Source organism: Pteropus vampyrus, unplaced genomic scaffold (genome assembly GCF_000151845.1).
Source record: "Pteropus vampyrus isolate Shadow unplaced genomic scaffold, Pvam_2.0 Scaffold43, whole genome shotgun sequence".
Classification (NCBI taxonomy): Eukaryota; Metazoa; Chordata; class Mammalia; order Chiroptera; family Pteropodidae; genus Pteropus; species Pteropus vampyrus.
Window position 1 is genome coordinate 2,318,363 of NW_011888824.1, and position 17,523 is coordinate 2,335,885.

General features: G+C 33.7%; 1 protein-coding gene across 1 annotated transcript in view; it reads right to left on the reverse strand.

Annotated features, from left to right (window-relative positions):
* LAMA2 (laminin subunit alpha 2) overlaps window positions 1-17,523 on the reverse strand; it is a 391,580-nt gene that overhangs the window by 32,953 nt on the left and 341,104 nt on the right. Inside the window, exons 51-56 of the mRNA XM_023529836.1 lie at window positions 15,162-15,324; window positions 14,333-14,477; window positions 8,031-8,169; window positions 6,008-6,019; window positions 3,093-3,213; window positions 361-537 (exon numbers count right to left, since the gene is read on the reverse strand). Coding sequence (XP_023385604.1) covers window positions 361-537; window positions 3,093-3,213; window positions 6,008-6,019; window positions 8,031-8,169; window positions 14,333-14,477; window positions 15,162-15,324 — 757 coding nt within the window. The remainder of the gene's footprint in view (window positions 1-360; window positions 538-3,092; window positions 3,214-6,007; window positions 6,020-8,030; window positions 8,170-14,332; window positions 14,478-15,161; window positions 15,325-17,523) is intronic.

Sequence of the window (17,523 nt, forward strand, 5' to 3'; positions counted from 1 at the left end):
TTAAATTTAAATTTAAGGAATCCTACCTGGATATTTACAGATCTGGTAAGGAATTGGACTTAGAGAGAAGAGAAGATTAATATAATTTGAATATATTTTAAGCTTTCTCTCCTTATATATGAATGATAAACCCATATGAAATATAGGTGAAAATATAAGCGTGACTGCACCTGGAATTGACCAACAGGAAAATCCTAGTGAAGATAATTGTCCTAAGAAGATGATAGTGAAAATAAGTAATGCAAATCAAAAAATAGAAAAGCAATTTATAAACCCTAAATACCTTTCTAATCTCTTTACAAAATAATTGCTTTATATAAGCATTAGAGAAAATGCATTAATAACGAGGTGTGAGGGTACCTGTCCAGTTTGCCTTCGTTTTCTCCTAGGTGGTGCTGGTGTCCCTCCACTTCCCAAGAGAATGATCCCAGATTCATTTTTGGTGCTGAAGGACAGGTTGATTTCTGTTCCCACATCAATTGGCACAGGGGGCAGCTCCACAAAACCTGGCTTGGGGAAGCTAACAGTGTAAACATTCTTTGGGTAAAAAGAGAGAAAACAAGAAAGCATTAGAAATGAATGAAAATTTAAGTTAGTTTCTCCATCCTACTCACCCTCCTCAATGCACTCAATGCTATCATATACATCATAGTTTTAGAAAGCATGAACACCCATAGTCACATGGAGAGTTTAAGAGCAACTGAAGAAATAGTATTTCTAGCTCTAAATGAATTTTCTGAGCAATTTGGGTTAAAATAAAAATTCTGGCCTATGTTTTTATTCTTGAACTTTTGATTTAAAATATAGAAGATTATCATTGATAGATAAAATTTTCTTTTGGTTTAAATCTATCTTGCTAAATCTCTCTTGAAAATGCTCTAATTAATCCTTTGAATACCTTCTATCAACTATTTGTTTATGTTTCATAGTTGAGTATGACCATGTCTCTGTCTGCATTCTTCCTCCATGATGAGCCCAAGGTAAAGAAGCTCATTGCTATCAAGTGTATAAATATACTCTAGAGGAATTTAAAAAATTCTAAATCTTTAACAACAAATAACTCAAACATTTCATAGTCCAGTTTTCCTCTCACAAAAATAGTATCATTGTTGTTGTTGATAATAAATTTAAACAGCAACATTTTAGACAGTAACAAAATGCAAAAGGAAGAAGTAAAAATCACACCCCCATCCCAAAGCTGTGATTTTTATAATTCATTCATTAATTCATTCATGCATATATTCATTCATTTATGAACATAGTCCACTTCCTCTCTCCTCCTCTCTGTTTTTAAACTGAATCATGATGGGCATGTTCATTTGTAACTTCTTTTTTTTCACTACATATGTTGGAGATATCTGTCATTAAACATAGATCTCATCATTATTTTTAATTCATATAATTCCATTGTAAGAATGCGCTAGGATTTAGTTAAGCAAGCCCATGTAGTTGGGCCATGTAGTTGTGCTTAAAAGGCTCATTTTAAAAGGCCTGGATTTTGCTGGCATAGAAGCAAGGAATCTTTTAATGAGGGATATTTTCCCTCATAGTGTTTCAGGCCCAGTTAAGCTGACATAAGTGTTGTAAAATATATAATCTATTTTCTATTCCAATTTTCAAATCATAGAGTTTTGGGTAGTTTAGATAAAACCACGGTGTAGACTTTTCAATATTTATCCACATCAAATTTATACTTCATATTTTAGTTGCAGAATAATTCCTGGTTACTGAAAAGTGCCTTTATAGAATAATCATTTACACACATATAGGCTATTCATTTTCTGGACAGTTTTTCATCCTCATGTATATATCTTTTGCATGTGGATGAGAGTTAGGCTTTGGAAAATTAAAACTGTTGGTAAAATTTTAAGAGGCCAGAATGAATACTGAGAGATTCAATCCGGTATGAATTTCCTTTTTCCTTATTCTTAAGCTTCTCAGGGTGGATGTCTATGGCTAATTCCAAATTGGAGCCTGTAACTTTGCACAAAAAGACCCTGAAAGTTCTGTTCCAGTCTTTAAACTTGATATTTCAGTGGTGGATTCACTTTTTCTTTTTCCCGGTTCTCTAATCATTTCCCATTGCAATGCTTTAAAATAATTTTAGTTGGAAGGAGCAGCTAAAATGAATAATTGTGTCCTATTAGGGTAATTAAAAATTTGTAAGGATGTGGCAATGGTTAAACAAATCTGTGCATATATTAAACTCCAGTGAATTGTACATTTGAAATGGGTAAATTGTATGGTATGTGGATATCTCAATAAAGCTGTTTTACCAAAAAAAAATATATAAATATGGTATATTTAATATTTTCTTTTAAAAAGAAACTCATCAAATTCAGAATTCAGATAAAATTCTTACTAATATTTGCTGATGACTGTTGGCTCTTGTTTATAGATATTTTAAGAGAGCAGAGCTGGGACCTGTGTTTCTCTCTCAGGTGGGTCAGCCCCTATTGAAGAATCAGGGCAGAATAGTCAAGTAGAATCAGGGGGCTGCTGGGCTGCTTTGGCAAAAGTGAAAAGACATTAAAGATATCTGATAACAGGGGACTTTTCAGCCATGTCAAAGACAAGTCTTTGTAGATGGTTCCCAGTCTGTGCATTTTCAGAGAAAAGGAGATTTGACTTCCTGGCTGTAGATGAGATGCTATGCATTAATAATTAAGGTATAATTTATTACTAGCTATTTATGTAAACTCTAACACATTCCAGAAAAGCTATATATGATACATAAAAATGAAATAAATTTAAAATAGATGACAAAAATGAGGAAAAAGGAAAAAATAGAGTTGGAAAGGAAGAGAGAATCTAAAAAGAGATGAATATTAAAATATATGCTATGAAGTACTATAGATGTGGGAAACTGGCTCACAATTTTGGGTCTTCCTAGTATCATTTTCTAGGTTGGGTTGATTACAGTCATTTATAGAAGTGCTCCAATCTTGCTTTATCGTTTACATCTAGCTAAGACTAGGGTCAGTCAGAATTCACAACATATTAACAAGGGACTGGTTCCTGTAAGAGCACCCAAACTAAATAAGTGAAATTGGATATGAATGTATTTAGGAAGCCAATAATAACAAACTAACCTCCAGGGAACACCCTTTGATAACACCAACATAATCAGGGCTGCTCAGTATATTATACGGAGTTCTTGAAATTTCAATATCTTTGAGGCAGCCAGAATATTTCTTCAAATTTACTTCTGGCCTGTTGAAAAGTTACATGGAAAACAAAAGCAACATTATTAGGGCAAGATCAGTACAGTATCTGTGACTACTGGTCACAAGCCATATAGAGAACACTGACACACAAATGGGCACATGTCTCTCATAACTGTTCACATGTGCACACATGTACCCAGAAAACTGTGCTTCCATTTTCTACTGGTTAGATTAAGTGGATGTTAATACTAGCTTGCAGAAGGAATCTTTATGTATTTCTTTTTCTCCTTTAAAAAAATAATCTCATCCCCAGTGTTTAAATACTACAAGATACAGGAATTGACTGACTTCTTAAGTTCATCATATGCATGTTATTGTATTTCTTTTTTCCACCAAAGAGCAAAGAATTGTGTAGGTAGCATAATCAAACCATACACCAAAAAACGTTAAATAAAATCTTAATCAAAATTTAGGGAAAAAATTCAGAAACATTTATTTTGAAAATAAAATATTTCTGTCATTAAGACTTTTTTGGGGGCAGCTGAAGAAAAAGATAATTTTATATTTCTCTTTAAAACTTTTTAACTAAAACAAAGCCTAAGGGACATCTTAGGCTATGTAATCTTTTGGATTACATAGTTTAAAAAAAGATACTTTAAAATTGGATTTACAGATTGACCCTAAAGTTCTTATTTTATATCGGAGCAATAACAAAATGAAGCAACCAAAGACACAAAACATACTTTAATTTTTCCAATGAAGTTGAAAATGGCTTCTATACCCAAACTACACGTGAATGTCTACATTTTGATCACTAATTCTTAAAAAGAAATAAACATGCTAGCACACAGTAAGTGCTCAACAAACATAAGCTAGCGGGATGTCACTAATAATGATACTTCTTTATTTAGTCTATAGAATTGCTAGTAAATTGAACCTCCTGTAATGATGAAAATATTCTGTTCTCCACTGTCCAAACAGTAGTGACTAGCCACAGGTCGCTATTGGCAATTGAAATGTAGCTTATGCAAAGGAGAAACTGAATATTATTATTTCATTTTATTTAATTTAAAGTTAAATAGCCACTATAGCTAGTCACTACCATATTGAACAGTGCAGATCTACAGGTATAGAAAAAAATACATTTTTGCATCTGTAAAAACTGTCCAATCAATACCAAAATACTTTACTTATTAGGATAATAATTAATTATATCCACATTGTCCCATGATGCCAGGATTCCCTTTTCTGTCTTAATAAAAAAAAAAACATATGGCATGAGGAAAAACAAGTGGGAATGCAAATCAGAACTTGGCAGTGTGTATCAGGTGATTTATGTCATGCCAGGTATTTGTTCTGTTTTTAACTCTCTCTCTGGAACTGCTTTATTTTATTTGGTCATTTCTCCGTGTTCCCAAGGTCTTCTCTTTCTGCTCAGTTAGTTGGTTATTATGTAGAACACACCCAACTGGAGGGTGAGAATCTTGCTTATATCCTTATTGTATAAAGGGAGGGAATGGGCGAATTTCATTCGCAGCGTTCATTTGTTTCCATATTTTCTTTTAGAGGAAGACTGATTTATCACAATTTTTTTTCTGAGATCTTCTCAGTAAAGCAAATCACTCTTACAAGTTATATATTTCATATCTCATGGAAATACAAAAACCATTTCAAAATGCAATGATTTATCAAACTCAATGTTATGAAAATAACAGGGCATAAGCAATCACATATGGTGATCAAACTCCTAATGGTAACTACAGGCCCCTGTTTTCTCTGTTTGCCTCAAAGGCAAAATTACAAAGCTACACAGTGTCATTCCAGAGTTTCATTAGCATATATTTCCATTAAGAGCTGGCCTTTGCCTTTTAGCCATCTTAGCAAACAATACGACTGGTCTCATAACTATCGTGATAAAAGAAATTTTGTTTGCACTTTCATTTCTATATATTCTAGTTTCTGGCCTTAAATGTCTAGTTTTGCTTTAAAAATTTCTTGGTTCAGTTCATCTTTATTATCTCCTTTCCAGAAATATGGCATGGTTAGGCTCTGAAATACCAAAACGCCAGGCTTGAGCTCTAGCCAGCGTGAGCCAGCCTGCACCTCTCTGGAGTTTGATCAGACACTGACAAGAGGCTTGTTGCTAATAGCTTTCATGCTAACATCACTCTGGAAATAGGAATTAAAATGCTCCCGAGAAGCTACGGGGACTGTCCGCAAACTTCTTCACTGTTAATGCAAACACTTGTAGTAAACAGTATTTCCAAAGATTCCTTTTATCTGGCTTCAGAGTTAATTCTAAATAAACACGGCAATAAATAAGCAGCTTTGCCAAGAGGTGCAAGGGCCGTGTAAACATTTGCTTATTTTCAGGCTTGCAAAAAGCAACAAGGCAGTGGTAAGCATGTGGGAGCACAGGCTGATTGTTCAGCAGACGACATGGTACCAGAGAGACCAGAGTCTGGAGCTCAACCCAAGAGACTGCTTTTGTCTGTTCCCCAGAACTAGATTATGCCCATAAATTTGACCATCTGCCTTTCTTGTGGGTGCTGCTGAGTGTGTGCACCAGGGGGCACTGTGCTCAGGTGGTTGAACAAATAAGCAGGGAAAATCATCTGGTGAAGTAAGTTCAATTGCAGCCCAACTGATAGTGAATAAGCAGCAGCATCTTTATAAGCAAAGGCATGAGAACTATCTCAGAATGCATTACTTGCTCATGAAATGAACTGTGAATGAAGCTGCATAGCTGTCTCTCTGCTTCTGCACCGCTGCTTTATCTAAGAAGCCACATTTACCCAACCCATGCACTTGAAGAAGACATGCATAAATTTAAATTTTACCTTGCTTTCATACTAGGTCAATGGGAAGGAAAAAAAAAAAACACGATTTACTTATAATTGCATTTTATTTAGTAAACAATAAACTTTAACCATAAATCTTTCTAAAATGCATCTCATAGGGATCTTCAAAGGAAAGGAATTTAAAAATCAACAGTGCAGAAAACAGACATATGCCCTTGACCACAGTAAAATTAGAATCCAAATATGACTATTTCCTATGCTAGTCTGTTGAAAACTTGTATTTTGAAATATGAACTTAAAGCATTCATTTCTCTCAATCTTATGAATGGAAAAATGTGCAAACGTTGTTATGCTGAGGTATTTATGACTAGCTTCTATTGTCTCTCAGAGAGCTTGAAGTTAATACATGTAAAATATTTTATATTTACCAGATCTTTTGAACTTTATCAAAATAACAGCTATGAATTCATAGCTCCTTGATTAGTCACAAACATATATATATCTAAAATTGTTTTGAAATAATGTGCAATACCAAAGACATATTATATTTATAAAATGCTGCACTGTGAAAGTAAAAACATCTAGCAATAAAGACTCATTAATCTGCAAACTAATACATATACTCATTTCAATAAAGTTATATACACATTTGCAGATAATTCCTAAAAATCACTTTATAGTAATTAAAACCAAGTCTTCAGTAAATAAATGAAGCTATGCTTGGACAGCCTTATTTTGACTATATTTTTAATTCACTCATAGAGTATTTAGTTAATGATCTTGCAAAGTAAGTCTTAGACTTGAACAGATTCTGAATCCCTAGTATTTATATGGTACTTGGCACATGGTAGATGCTCAACTAACACTTATTGAATGAATAACTGCATTGCTATTCAAATACATTTGATTTGTAATGATTTTTCTTATCGGATACTTTAAATCTATATTCCTAACACAAATATCTTATAAAGTAGATAAATGCAGAGCCAGTTTATCTGCATTTCAACTTATGCTTTTCAACTTATACCCTTGAAAAACTGGAATTACACAGTTGCCTGGTCTATTAGTTTAGATACAGGGAGAAGAGTAAACCTCAGTCTGTGTGCTAGGTATCATAAAATGAAGTTGAAGTTCTGTTGCTCATTTGGAAAATATGCAAATAATTGACTACTATACTTTTTAGTTATTCTGGGATCCCTCCAATTGTAACATGTCTTTTTTTAGAGTAGAAATACCTAAACAAGATTTTTTAACCATTAAAAACTAACTAAACAAAACAAAACAAAAATTAAAAACATGGTAGTCTGTATTTATAATAAACTTTTATGGTTTAACCAAACCAATTCATCCCATTTTAATTAAATTGAATTAACATTCGGCACCAAATACTCTAACTTTAATTTCTTATAAGATGTTTTATAACAAGCAGTAAATGAATTAAATACCACATGAAATATTTTCCAACATTTTTTAGTTACTTGTATATACTTTTTGAACTAACTACACTAGGTTATATGGATCTCCTCATCCTGTAATCTAAAAAAAATATATGAGAAATTAAAAAAAAATATGTTGGCATGGGCACAAGAATAACTAATACAGCTTTAGCATTAGGCACATGGGAAAGCTCCACTACACCATTATCACGCTAATGCTTAGCAAATAGGTTATAAACACAGCATCCTGGAACACTGACTAATTTTTAGAACACTAAGCAATGTCAGTGTGCCATTATCTCCAGTGAATATGGAAGGAGAACAGCAATTACAAGACCCACATTCAACTCTAGTGTCCACCTTTAATTACTTTTATAATCCTTTTCCTCAGGTGAATGTAAAGAAACTAATGAGTCCCAACCATCTCTTCAACAAGGATATCAAATTAATCTTTTGGTTTCTAAATCCTGGTGTTGTAACATGCAACATGATTTTTTTTTGATTAGGCCTTTCTGCAACTAAAGGTTATATGACATTCCTGTTGTCATTAAACTTCAGAACTTTAGTGAGCATAGTGGTCATTTAATTAAAGCTTAATTCTTAGCTCTAAATATACACTAAATTACCTCAAGTTTCTCAGTGTTGGCAGACCGCCAAAATATATTTTGTCATCTGCTTTCAAGTCAAGACCAAAATTGTTTCCAGATGATGAAGTTGCTATGTTCTCCTCCTGGTTAGTATCTATATCTATAATTGATATGTTGGCTGTAAAGGAGAGAAATATTTTAATATTTTACCTGAGCAATACCAACCACATCTATATCATCACTGTTACTTCGAGATATATTTACTTTAGTTCTTGAATTAACATTGACTTTTTCAATCACTTGTACTGTATATGACTATTTCATAATTGCAAAAACAACATCAATAAAATACATTATTAACCTATTCACAAGGAGAGCATAAAGATAATATCCTAAACATCAATGAAGGCAAACCAATTGTGATAATAGAAGTTTAGATAGATGGGCATAAAGGAACCATTTGACATAGTTTTTTTGTAATATAGATAAATAATTAGAATATAAAGTAAGGTAATTAGGATATACATATCTGATTAGGAGTTAGATTATTAATTAGAAATACACTGAATCTGTGGCTCCTTCTATACATTTCAGCATCCACAGAAGTACTGAGGCTTAGGCTCACCCACAAAGAGATGCAGATGGGATGGTTGTATATGGAAGTGAAGAGATGGGAATGTTTGGTTCTGTAAGATGATAGGGGTCCTCGTCCGCTGTAAATTACACTTTTGGTGTGTGATGCAGAGTGTTGTGAGAGAGGTACATACAGTCTTCATGCCTTAGGTGTTAAAAGTATTTCTAATGTGATGAGGATAACAATTCAGAAATAGAAGAAAAAAAAGAAAAAAGAGAGGCACTTCTCTGTTTACATTGCTTTGTTCAGAAAGTAGATGGGAACCGCTTCTCTCACTGATTTCTCCCCTTCATTTTCAAGAGTCAAGCCAGACTATTTCTGAATGATGTGCTTCCTCACCATAATATTTGCTTAGGCCCAGATTTTAACTGCTTTATATATTTTGAATCCTTGATGCATATTGAGCCATTAGTTCATTAATATGACAGATTTGGCCTCTAAATCTTTGCATAATATAGGATCTGAATTAGTAAGGGTCTGAACAATGGCCATTTGAACCAATGGATTATAATGACATTTCTAAATGTTTATACTTCAGAAAGCTAGTTCCTTGGATGTTCCTGGTTCAAATAAATATGATCAACACTAGATTAAGCAAAAATTAAACATAGATTTTAGTATTACGGCTGCCCAGATCTTTTAAAATGCTGATATGCAATGTAATTGCATATAACAAAGGGACGTAGGGCAAGAAGTATTTTCCAAATTTATTTGACCATGGATCATTATTATTTTCCTTCAACTTATCATCTTTTAGAATAGTGTTCTTTAGAAAACAAAGAGGAATATCAAACTCCAAAATTCCATTATAATCTGTAGCCTTTCCATTCCACAAGGAAGTCTTCAACAAAACCAAACACAATTGCCTTTATAAATGACCAAAATAAAATACCCAAACCTATTAAGACCTCGAATCTTTAAAATAGATTTTGTAAAAATAAACAAACAACAACAAAAAAACCTAAAAAAAGAAATCGTCATATTACAAATATTGAGCAAATTAAGATTTTAAAATTTAATTACTTTCATATGCATATTAATTTTATACACACATTTTTTTGGCATGATTGGTGGCTATAATTAAAAAATTATAAAACTCTTTTCATGACTTTCCCATACATTTTCCTTTTTATCCAGATCCACAAAATAGTTTTCATATGGAGTTGTTGACTGAAAACTGAAAATAGCCTCTTTCTAAGGACTTGGTGCATTTTTTAATGGTGTCTGTGAAAATGAGATTTTGTCTCTATCTCAGGTAAGGCAGTGACTGCTGGTAGTTTTCTTCCTTCTTCCTGAGAGAATATATGCATTTTTCGAAGTCATTCTAAGAAGAACTGATTAAAGAGCAGAACCACAATTGAATTGAAATTCACTGGCCGAAGTGTTAACTCTGGCAGAGAGACATAGGGTGGCATATTTTTACCGATTTAAAGGAAAGGCTTTACTGTAGCCTTCATGAGTGATAGCGATGAAATAGGTACTACAATGAAATGCTAACACTTGCTTTTATTTCTTGCCCTATTTCTTTCCCTCACAGAATAACTATTAACATAAAATTTCAGAGTTGACAAATTCAGACATCATTTATGGGTAAGCAGGAAAATAAGGATTTTATTAAATACCAGACACAGGGTAAGGGCTTAAATAGCATTTTATAATCGGGGCTGAGTTGTTATACACAAATTGCTTTTACTTTGGTAATTCTTTTCTTTTCCTTCTTAGTCCATTCACAATCTAGATGTCCTTTCTCAATCTTGTGTCCGCACTTGGGAGATCTGGCACACTGCTATTTGTAGCAGACTGTGGTTCTACTAACTGACTTTCAGGGAAGGGAGAATGCCTCCTAAAGGAGTCATTTGAATTTCAAGGGACAGTGCTTTTATAAACTAGTTGAGAATAATTTATGTGAAATGACTAATCTGGTCACTGAAAAGGAGCTATGACCCACATTGCTGAAGCCTCATTTGAATTCTTATCCCTATCTTATCTGCGGAATCTGATCTTGCTAAAAATCCAAGTGACCTTCCTAGAGCTAAACCCAATGGGGTCCTTTTGGCCCTTATCTTGCTCCATATCTATGCAGTATTTGATGTTGTTAACATTTCCTTCCATGTAGGAAGTTTCCTCTTGGCTTCCGTAATGCCAACTTCTCCAGCTTCTCTGATCTTTCCAAACTCATTCTCACTCTCTTTTCCCAGGACTTATTTCTTTGAACATTTCCCTGTTCAAAGGCTCATTCTACCACTTCTCAGGTTTTAGCTATGTGGGTAACCTTACTATATATGTTGGTAGCTCAGAAACACATATGACTAAATCTGATTTTTGCCTAAAAGTCCACATTCAACTGGTGAGACACCATCATTTGCATATCTCCTCAGTACTTCAAATTAATCATATTTCACATCAGAAGGATGATCTTTTTACTCTCAAATCTGTATTATTTATTTTATTCTGTAGCACTATGACCCCCACTCAGTCTTCTAAATTATAGTCATCCTGACTTTCTCCTCACCATCCCACATTTAATCAGTCAACAAAAGCCTTACTAATTTCATCTCCTAAATAACTCTATCTGTCCTATTTTTGAAAACAGCTTTACCAAAGTAGAATTGACATAGTATAAGTTACTCATGTTTGAAGTGTACAAATCAACAAATTTTGAGATGTGTATATATCCATGAAACCATCGACACAATCAAGAAAATGAACCCATCCATCACCTCGAATGTTTCCTTATGCCTCTGTGTCATCCTTCCTTCCATTTTCTCCCTATGTAACCTATCCACAAGTGACCTCTATCTGCTGTGATTACAGGTTCGTTTGTGTTTTCTGTATAATTTTACATGAATGTACTCTTTTTTGTCTGCTTTCACTCAGGATAATTATTTTGATATTCATCCATTTTGTGTGCATACTAAAAGTTCATTATTTTTATTGCTAAATAGTATTCCATTGTGTGGGTATATGACAATTTGTACATTCTCTCATCTATTGATGGGTGTTTGAGGCTTTTGTTTTGTTTTGTTTTGTCTAAGCATCACAAATAAAGGTGCTACGAACATTTGGGTACAAGTCTCTGTATGGATATATGCTTTCACGTGTCTTGGGTAAATACTTAGAAATGGAATGGCCGGTTAATATGGTAGATGTATGTTTAACCTTTTAAGAAACTGCCAACCTGTTTTCCAATGTGATTGTATCATTTTACACCCACATCAGCAGTATAGAAGCATTCCAATTGTTTCATATCCTTGCCTGCTCTGGGTATGTTCACTCTTTTTAATTTTATACATTCTAATAACCACATAGCGGTATCACATTGTGGATTTATTTTGCATTTCCCTGGTGTCAAATCTCACTGAAACTCTTACTTCAAGCCATCATTCATCTCCTGCCTGGACTATTATTGGACCTAATTGGTCACTCTGCCTTCAGTTAGGTCTACTGAAAATCTATCTTCCTTATTTCTTTTTTCTCTGATTATTTCTTTCAAGTCCCCCATCCCTTTTGTGGAATCTTCCTTTATTATACATTTTCAATAGTGCTGTTTACTCTAGGGTTTTGGATCATCTTATTCTAGATATGACTGCTTGCTTTTTCTCATTCTTATTCAACTACAACTATTTAAAACATGATGATGATGGCTAGTTACTCATTTCTCTCCTAGAGCTCTGCTGATCCTCAGATGCATGCAACTAATTGCTGGCCATTTACATAGCTTCCCTGGGCTGCTAACGATGCTAACGGTTAACCTTCAATACAACATGTCCAAAACAGAAAGCATCTTTCCTAGAAAAATGATTATTTTTCCTGTAATGAATAGCTTGGTAAATGGCACTGACATATTCTTGTTATTAAAGAAAAAACAAACAAAAAGAGAATCAGTCTTGATATCCTTTTTTAAAAAACTTAGCCCCCACATATCAATAAACTCCTCAAGTTTAAAACACTTAATATCTTTCAACTCCATTCTTTCTTTTCATTCTCTTCACTCTTCATCTGATTTACTGCATGCTGCAGTAGCATCCAAAACTGTCACAAATGTACCCTTCGAGCTGCTGCTAAAGAAACCTTACTAAAGCACAAACCCGATGGTGTGATAGTGTCACATCTTTGATTAAAACTATTAGTAGTTCCCCATAGCTCTCAGAATAAAGCTAAAACTCATTAGCTTAGCCCATACAGCTTTTTATGAACTGGCTCTGTCATCTCTCTAGCCTCATCTGATAATTTTCTGCCAATATTCATCTTGTTAGCCTATGGATTTACTTGTAATTATTAAAGCATTTCCCAAAGTGTATTCAGCAGAATGTTGGTATTGCGTACATAGACAGATTCTGGTGATCAAAGAAGGTTGAGAAATATGCCAAACTGAGTTAAACATTCTTCTTAACTATTATGCAGAGCCTCTAACACCCAACGTACATTGTATCTGTCTTACACAGGCACAATGTATTCAGCAGTATTCCAATTTATACAAGCATAAAAACAATTTTTATCTAAACTGAGGCATTTCTCCGGGGTTTATGTTCCAAGGAAAAGCATTTGTTTGGAAAAGGATGCACTATGATGTGTTATGCTCTCTGAGGCCTCCGGATTTTTACAACTTTCACTTCTCTGAAATGTCCAAAGGTGCTTTTCATTCAGGGAAACCTCAGCTCCTGATTGTGCCTCAGGGGTACTCCCCTGGGAGGTGACCTCTCTGACTTAAATGTCTCTCTTCAGAGATTCCTATCCTGCTATGCATACTTCTACGCAGCAAATAGCTTTCTGTCCTCTAACTGTTGATTTACTTGTCTATCTCCCCCATTAGACTATAAGTTCCTTGAAGTTAAGAATTTGTCATAGGCTTCATTTAGTTCTTGCATAGTACTTAGTTGGTGCCTGGCAGATTATTTGTTCAATGCAGGAATGGAGGGTGGTGTAAAGTTAAACCTAAATTTCCATGAAATCGTATGACCAAAATTAATTAGGCTTAATTATATAAACAGAGGTATCGACATTTTATTTGCAGATATTGGTAATGCTATAGTACATAGCATTAGGGAAATTATACTTAAATAACAATAGCAGCACACTAAGACCTAAAAGACTTTGATTTCTGGCTGTGAGATCATATGTATATGCTCTCATGTATGTCTGTCACCACACGTAAGTTTCAGCCTATGTTACCCTTTAATACCTGAACAAAATACCTGCTTATTTGAACAAATGAAATGATGTTTGTGAGCATGTTTTTAAAATGTTTTGGAACCACATAATGTTACATTATTGTTAATATTTATTTGCACACATATAAATTTTGGCATTTTTAAAAAGCAAAGAACCAGTAGCTGTGCTCTAACAACTCCTTCAAATTCTACCTGTGGGCCATGCTAAAGGAAACATCTTGGCAAAATAAGAAGAAAAGCACACAACCTTTTTAAACCTCATACAAGATATAATTTTACAAGTTGTAAGACAGTTTTATGCTTTCAAATTAAGCTCTCGGTTCCAAAAGAAAATGATAGAGAATCATTTGGCTCTTCAATCAGTCATGTCTAACCTAAACCACCTATAATCTAAGCCAAAGAAATGACTGTATCAATTTTTCATAGAATTTGTGAGTACCTAAAATTACAGACAGGGTCTTCCTTATGATTAGGTGCATGAGAGCTTTGGAGAGCATGATTAAGGTTCATACTGCATTATTACTATAGAAACTCACCTTGTTTTTGAATTCTTGAGAGGGTGAATGATTTCCATTTCCCATCATTATGGTTTTGATTGCTGACAACGGAAGCCATTCCTGAACCCAGATCATAGCTGACTTTTATGTGCCCATCAGCGAGCTCTACACTCATGAAATCTTTCTATTAATAGAGTAAAAAATATACCAGTGATTAGATACCCAGAGAAATATATCAGTATTCATTTTCCTTATGGGGTTTATATAGGCCCTTATAGCTAAATTACTGAATGTATTGATCTATAATTAAAATTCATTTTGAAAATAGAACTGGTATTACTATTTTACAAATGTTTGTGGGTGTGACATTATGGTACAAATGGTCACAACCAAATTACTAGGACATATCTTTTTATGACAAGAGTATAAAGTAGGTTCCTTTGAAAATATATTAAGTACACTAAAAATTTTGTTCTCTGAAAGAATTTGCTAAGAAATATAGACCTGAAAAAAAAAATGAGGATTTTTAGAATCATCTTTAAACATAGGTCTCTAGAAGAAGACTAAGGAAGTAGTTTTGCTGCTTCATGATTCCATACTGGAGGGACCTTTACTGGATGCTTCTCTTAAAGGATTCTATGGAGATTTATATAGAAAATAAATTATAATTATATTGTATATATAATTAAAGTTATCAACGAAACTATATAAGTACTATCTGCATCGCCCACTCTTGGCTATCACATAGCCATCCCCGACTTTTTTGAATAATAATTGATAATTTGATAATTAAATGATAATTGTATTGGAAATCTATAGAAAAGAAAAACATTTTCAATCTTGGAAGATCAGCTTTGTGTATCTTTACCAGGTCTCGTGTAGCAAGGTACATCAGCAAGGCACTTGAAGAAAATGTCCTGAACTTGAACATGACTGTGGAGATGTTGGGGTACCAGCGAATGGGGCGGCTGACCAATGCATAGCCTTCTCCATCAAACTGAATGGTCCCTTCACTATCTTCTACCTGAGGACTAAAGAGAGACATTTCACATGAATTAGACAATGTCTACTTGGTTTATCAGCATTCAATACATCAAACTGTCTTCTGAGACTGGACTGTAAGTTGTTGTAGGGCAGAAACTATATCAAATACACCTTCCGTTCTTCCACTTCCCTACATGTCCACTGCCACCATCCTGGACCAAGGAACCGCCATCTCTCACCTAGAGTGTTTAATAGCTAAGTCAATGATGTTTAAAGTGCTTTATGTTTTGCCGAGGTATTTCGTGGAAAATTATCTTGGTGTTTAAGTGTGTCTTAGTGGTATGAACTAGAGATGTTTTTAGATAAGTTGAGAATACATTATTACACTTGCAATATGCACAACATAACAGGGTGGAGGTTGGGGGAAATGGGTGAAGGTAGTCAAAGGGTACAAATTTAGAGTTATAAAGGAAAAAAAAAAACATAATGGAATAGGTCCCTACTCTCTGAATACTTGTTATCCAATAGTTTTTTCTGGGACAGATTAGATTCAGATAATGAAGGATGCCTCTATATGAGTGTTTATTGATCTTTCCTCTTCACTAGAATGTAATCTCTATGAGACCAACTAGATAAGCCAGGCTCCATGCCAAGCACAAACTCAGTATCCAGTGTGGTACTTGGCTCATAGTAGAATCTGGTGAATGTTTGTGGAATGAAGAAAATTTTAGTATATGTAGCAAATTGCCTCTCAGAGATTATATTGACTGAATAATTAATGAATATCTAAGGTAAGTCTTGTAAATATAACATTTTTAAAGGTTTCTTTTTCAAATGTAAAGTTATCTATCATCTATGTATCTATGTATCAATGTATCTATCATCTATGTATGTATGTATGTATGTAGTATGTATGTATGTATGTATCTATCATCAATCTATCTATCTATTCACCTATCTAATTGATGTTACAGAGTAAGTCTCAATTGTGGAGATATTTTTTAAACTTTAAATAGCTGCATATCAGCATATATTTGAATCTCTGAGATTGGAGTGTTGTAATAACTTGAGGGTAGAAAGGAGATATTGAGAAATATTATAGTAATGTCATCGTAAAATAACAGGGGCCTAGAATATTATTTGCATGAAATCTTGGCTAATGAGAAAAACAATAGTGTAAAAATATTAATGGGCTTGTGAAGGAAGAACTGTGACACACATTAGACAAATTAGCTTTCTATTCCTGGACCAGAGAGAAATTAAACTCTAAAGACAAAAGGAAAGGAAGAGTCTTATTGTGTCTTTCATAAATAGGTCTTTGTAATTTTAAATTTTATCTAATTTGGAATAAAATCGAATGATGTCTTAAAACTTTTTTTAATGTAAACTTAAAGATGATTTTTCAATATTCATGAAAAGTGCTAAATAAAATTTTGAGGAACTAAGTTAGCCTATTAACAGTATAATTGGTAGTAAATTTGTTAATATTGCCTTCATTATTATAACTATTATATCTGTTAAATTCTGGAGCATTACATTCTAGAGAAGAGAACATTGTGTAGAGTCTACTTTTAAGGAAAAGTTCTTTGAAGTTCTCAAATACTAGGAATTTGCATTATATACTGCCACGCTACAATGACAATCAGAAAGCATTGTAGGAGTCACTATCGACAGTTTTCTGGATGCTTTGGCCCAAAGGATTGTCATTTATAGTTTAAAAAAATAAAATAAAAATAAAAACAACATAAAACCTTACTACACAATGTCAGGATAAGTATTAGAATCAAAACAAAAAATCGCATTTTATTTTTCTTATACAAAACTCTGGGATATTTATACCTTGATGTCCTCATGTCTAATCTATTTATTCTCTCAATGTATCAGAGAAAAGATAGCAAATAAGACAGCAGGGACCCTGGAGTCTGATGTAGAATCTCACTAAGGCCCTGCTATAAGCCAGTTAACACAGGTTTAAATTTCTCAAATGTGAGCTGAAAGAATTAGATCACTAAATTTTTTCTAAGGCCCCTTCCTACTCCAATGCGATAGGAGATTCTCATATTCAAACAAAAGGCAAATCTGCAAAAAAGAGTTCCGTGCTGAGAACAGCTAGAGATATAGATGTAGATCAGGCTACTTCATTTCATTCATTGGCCAAAACCAAGTAAGTCTGGCCTTAAATTGGTGACTGAGATGTGGAGAGCAAAATAAGTCCTTTGATGACAAGAAGTGTAAGGGAGGGTTGA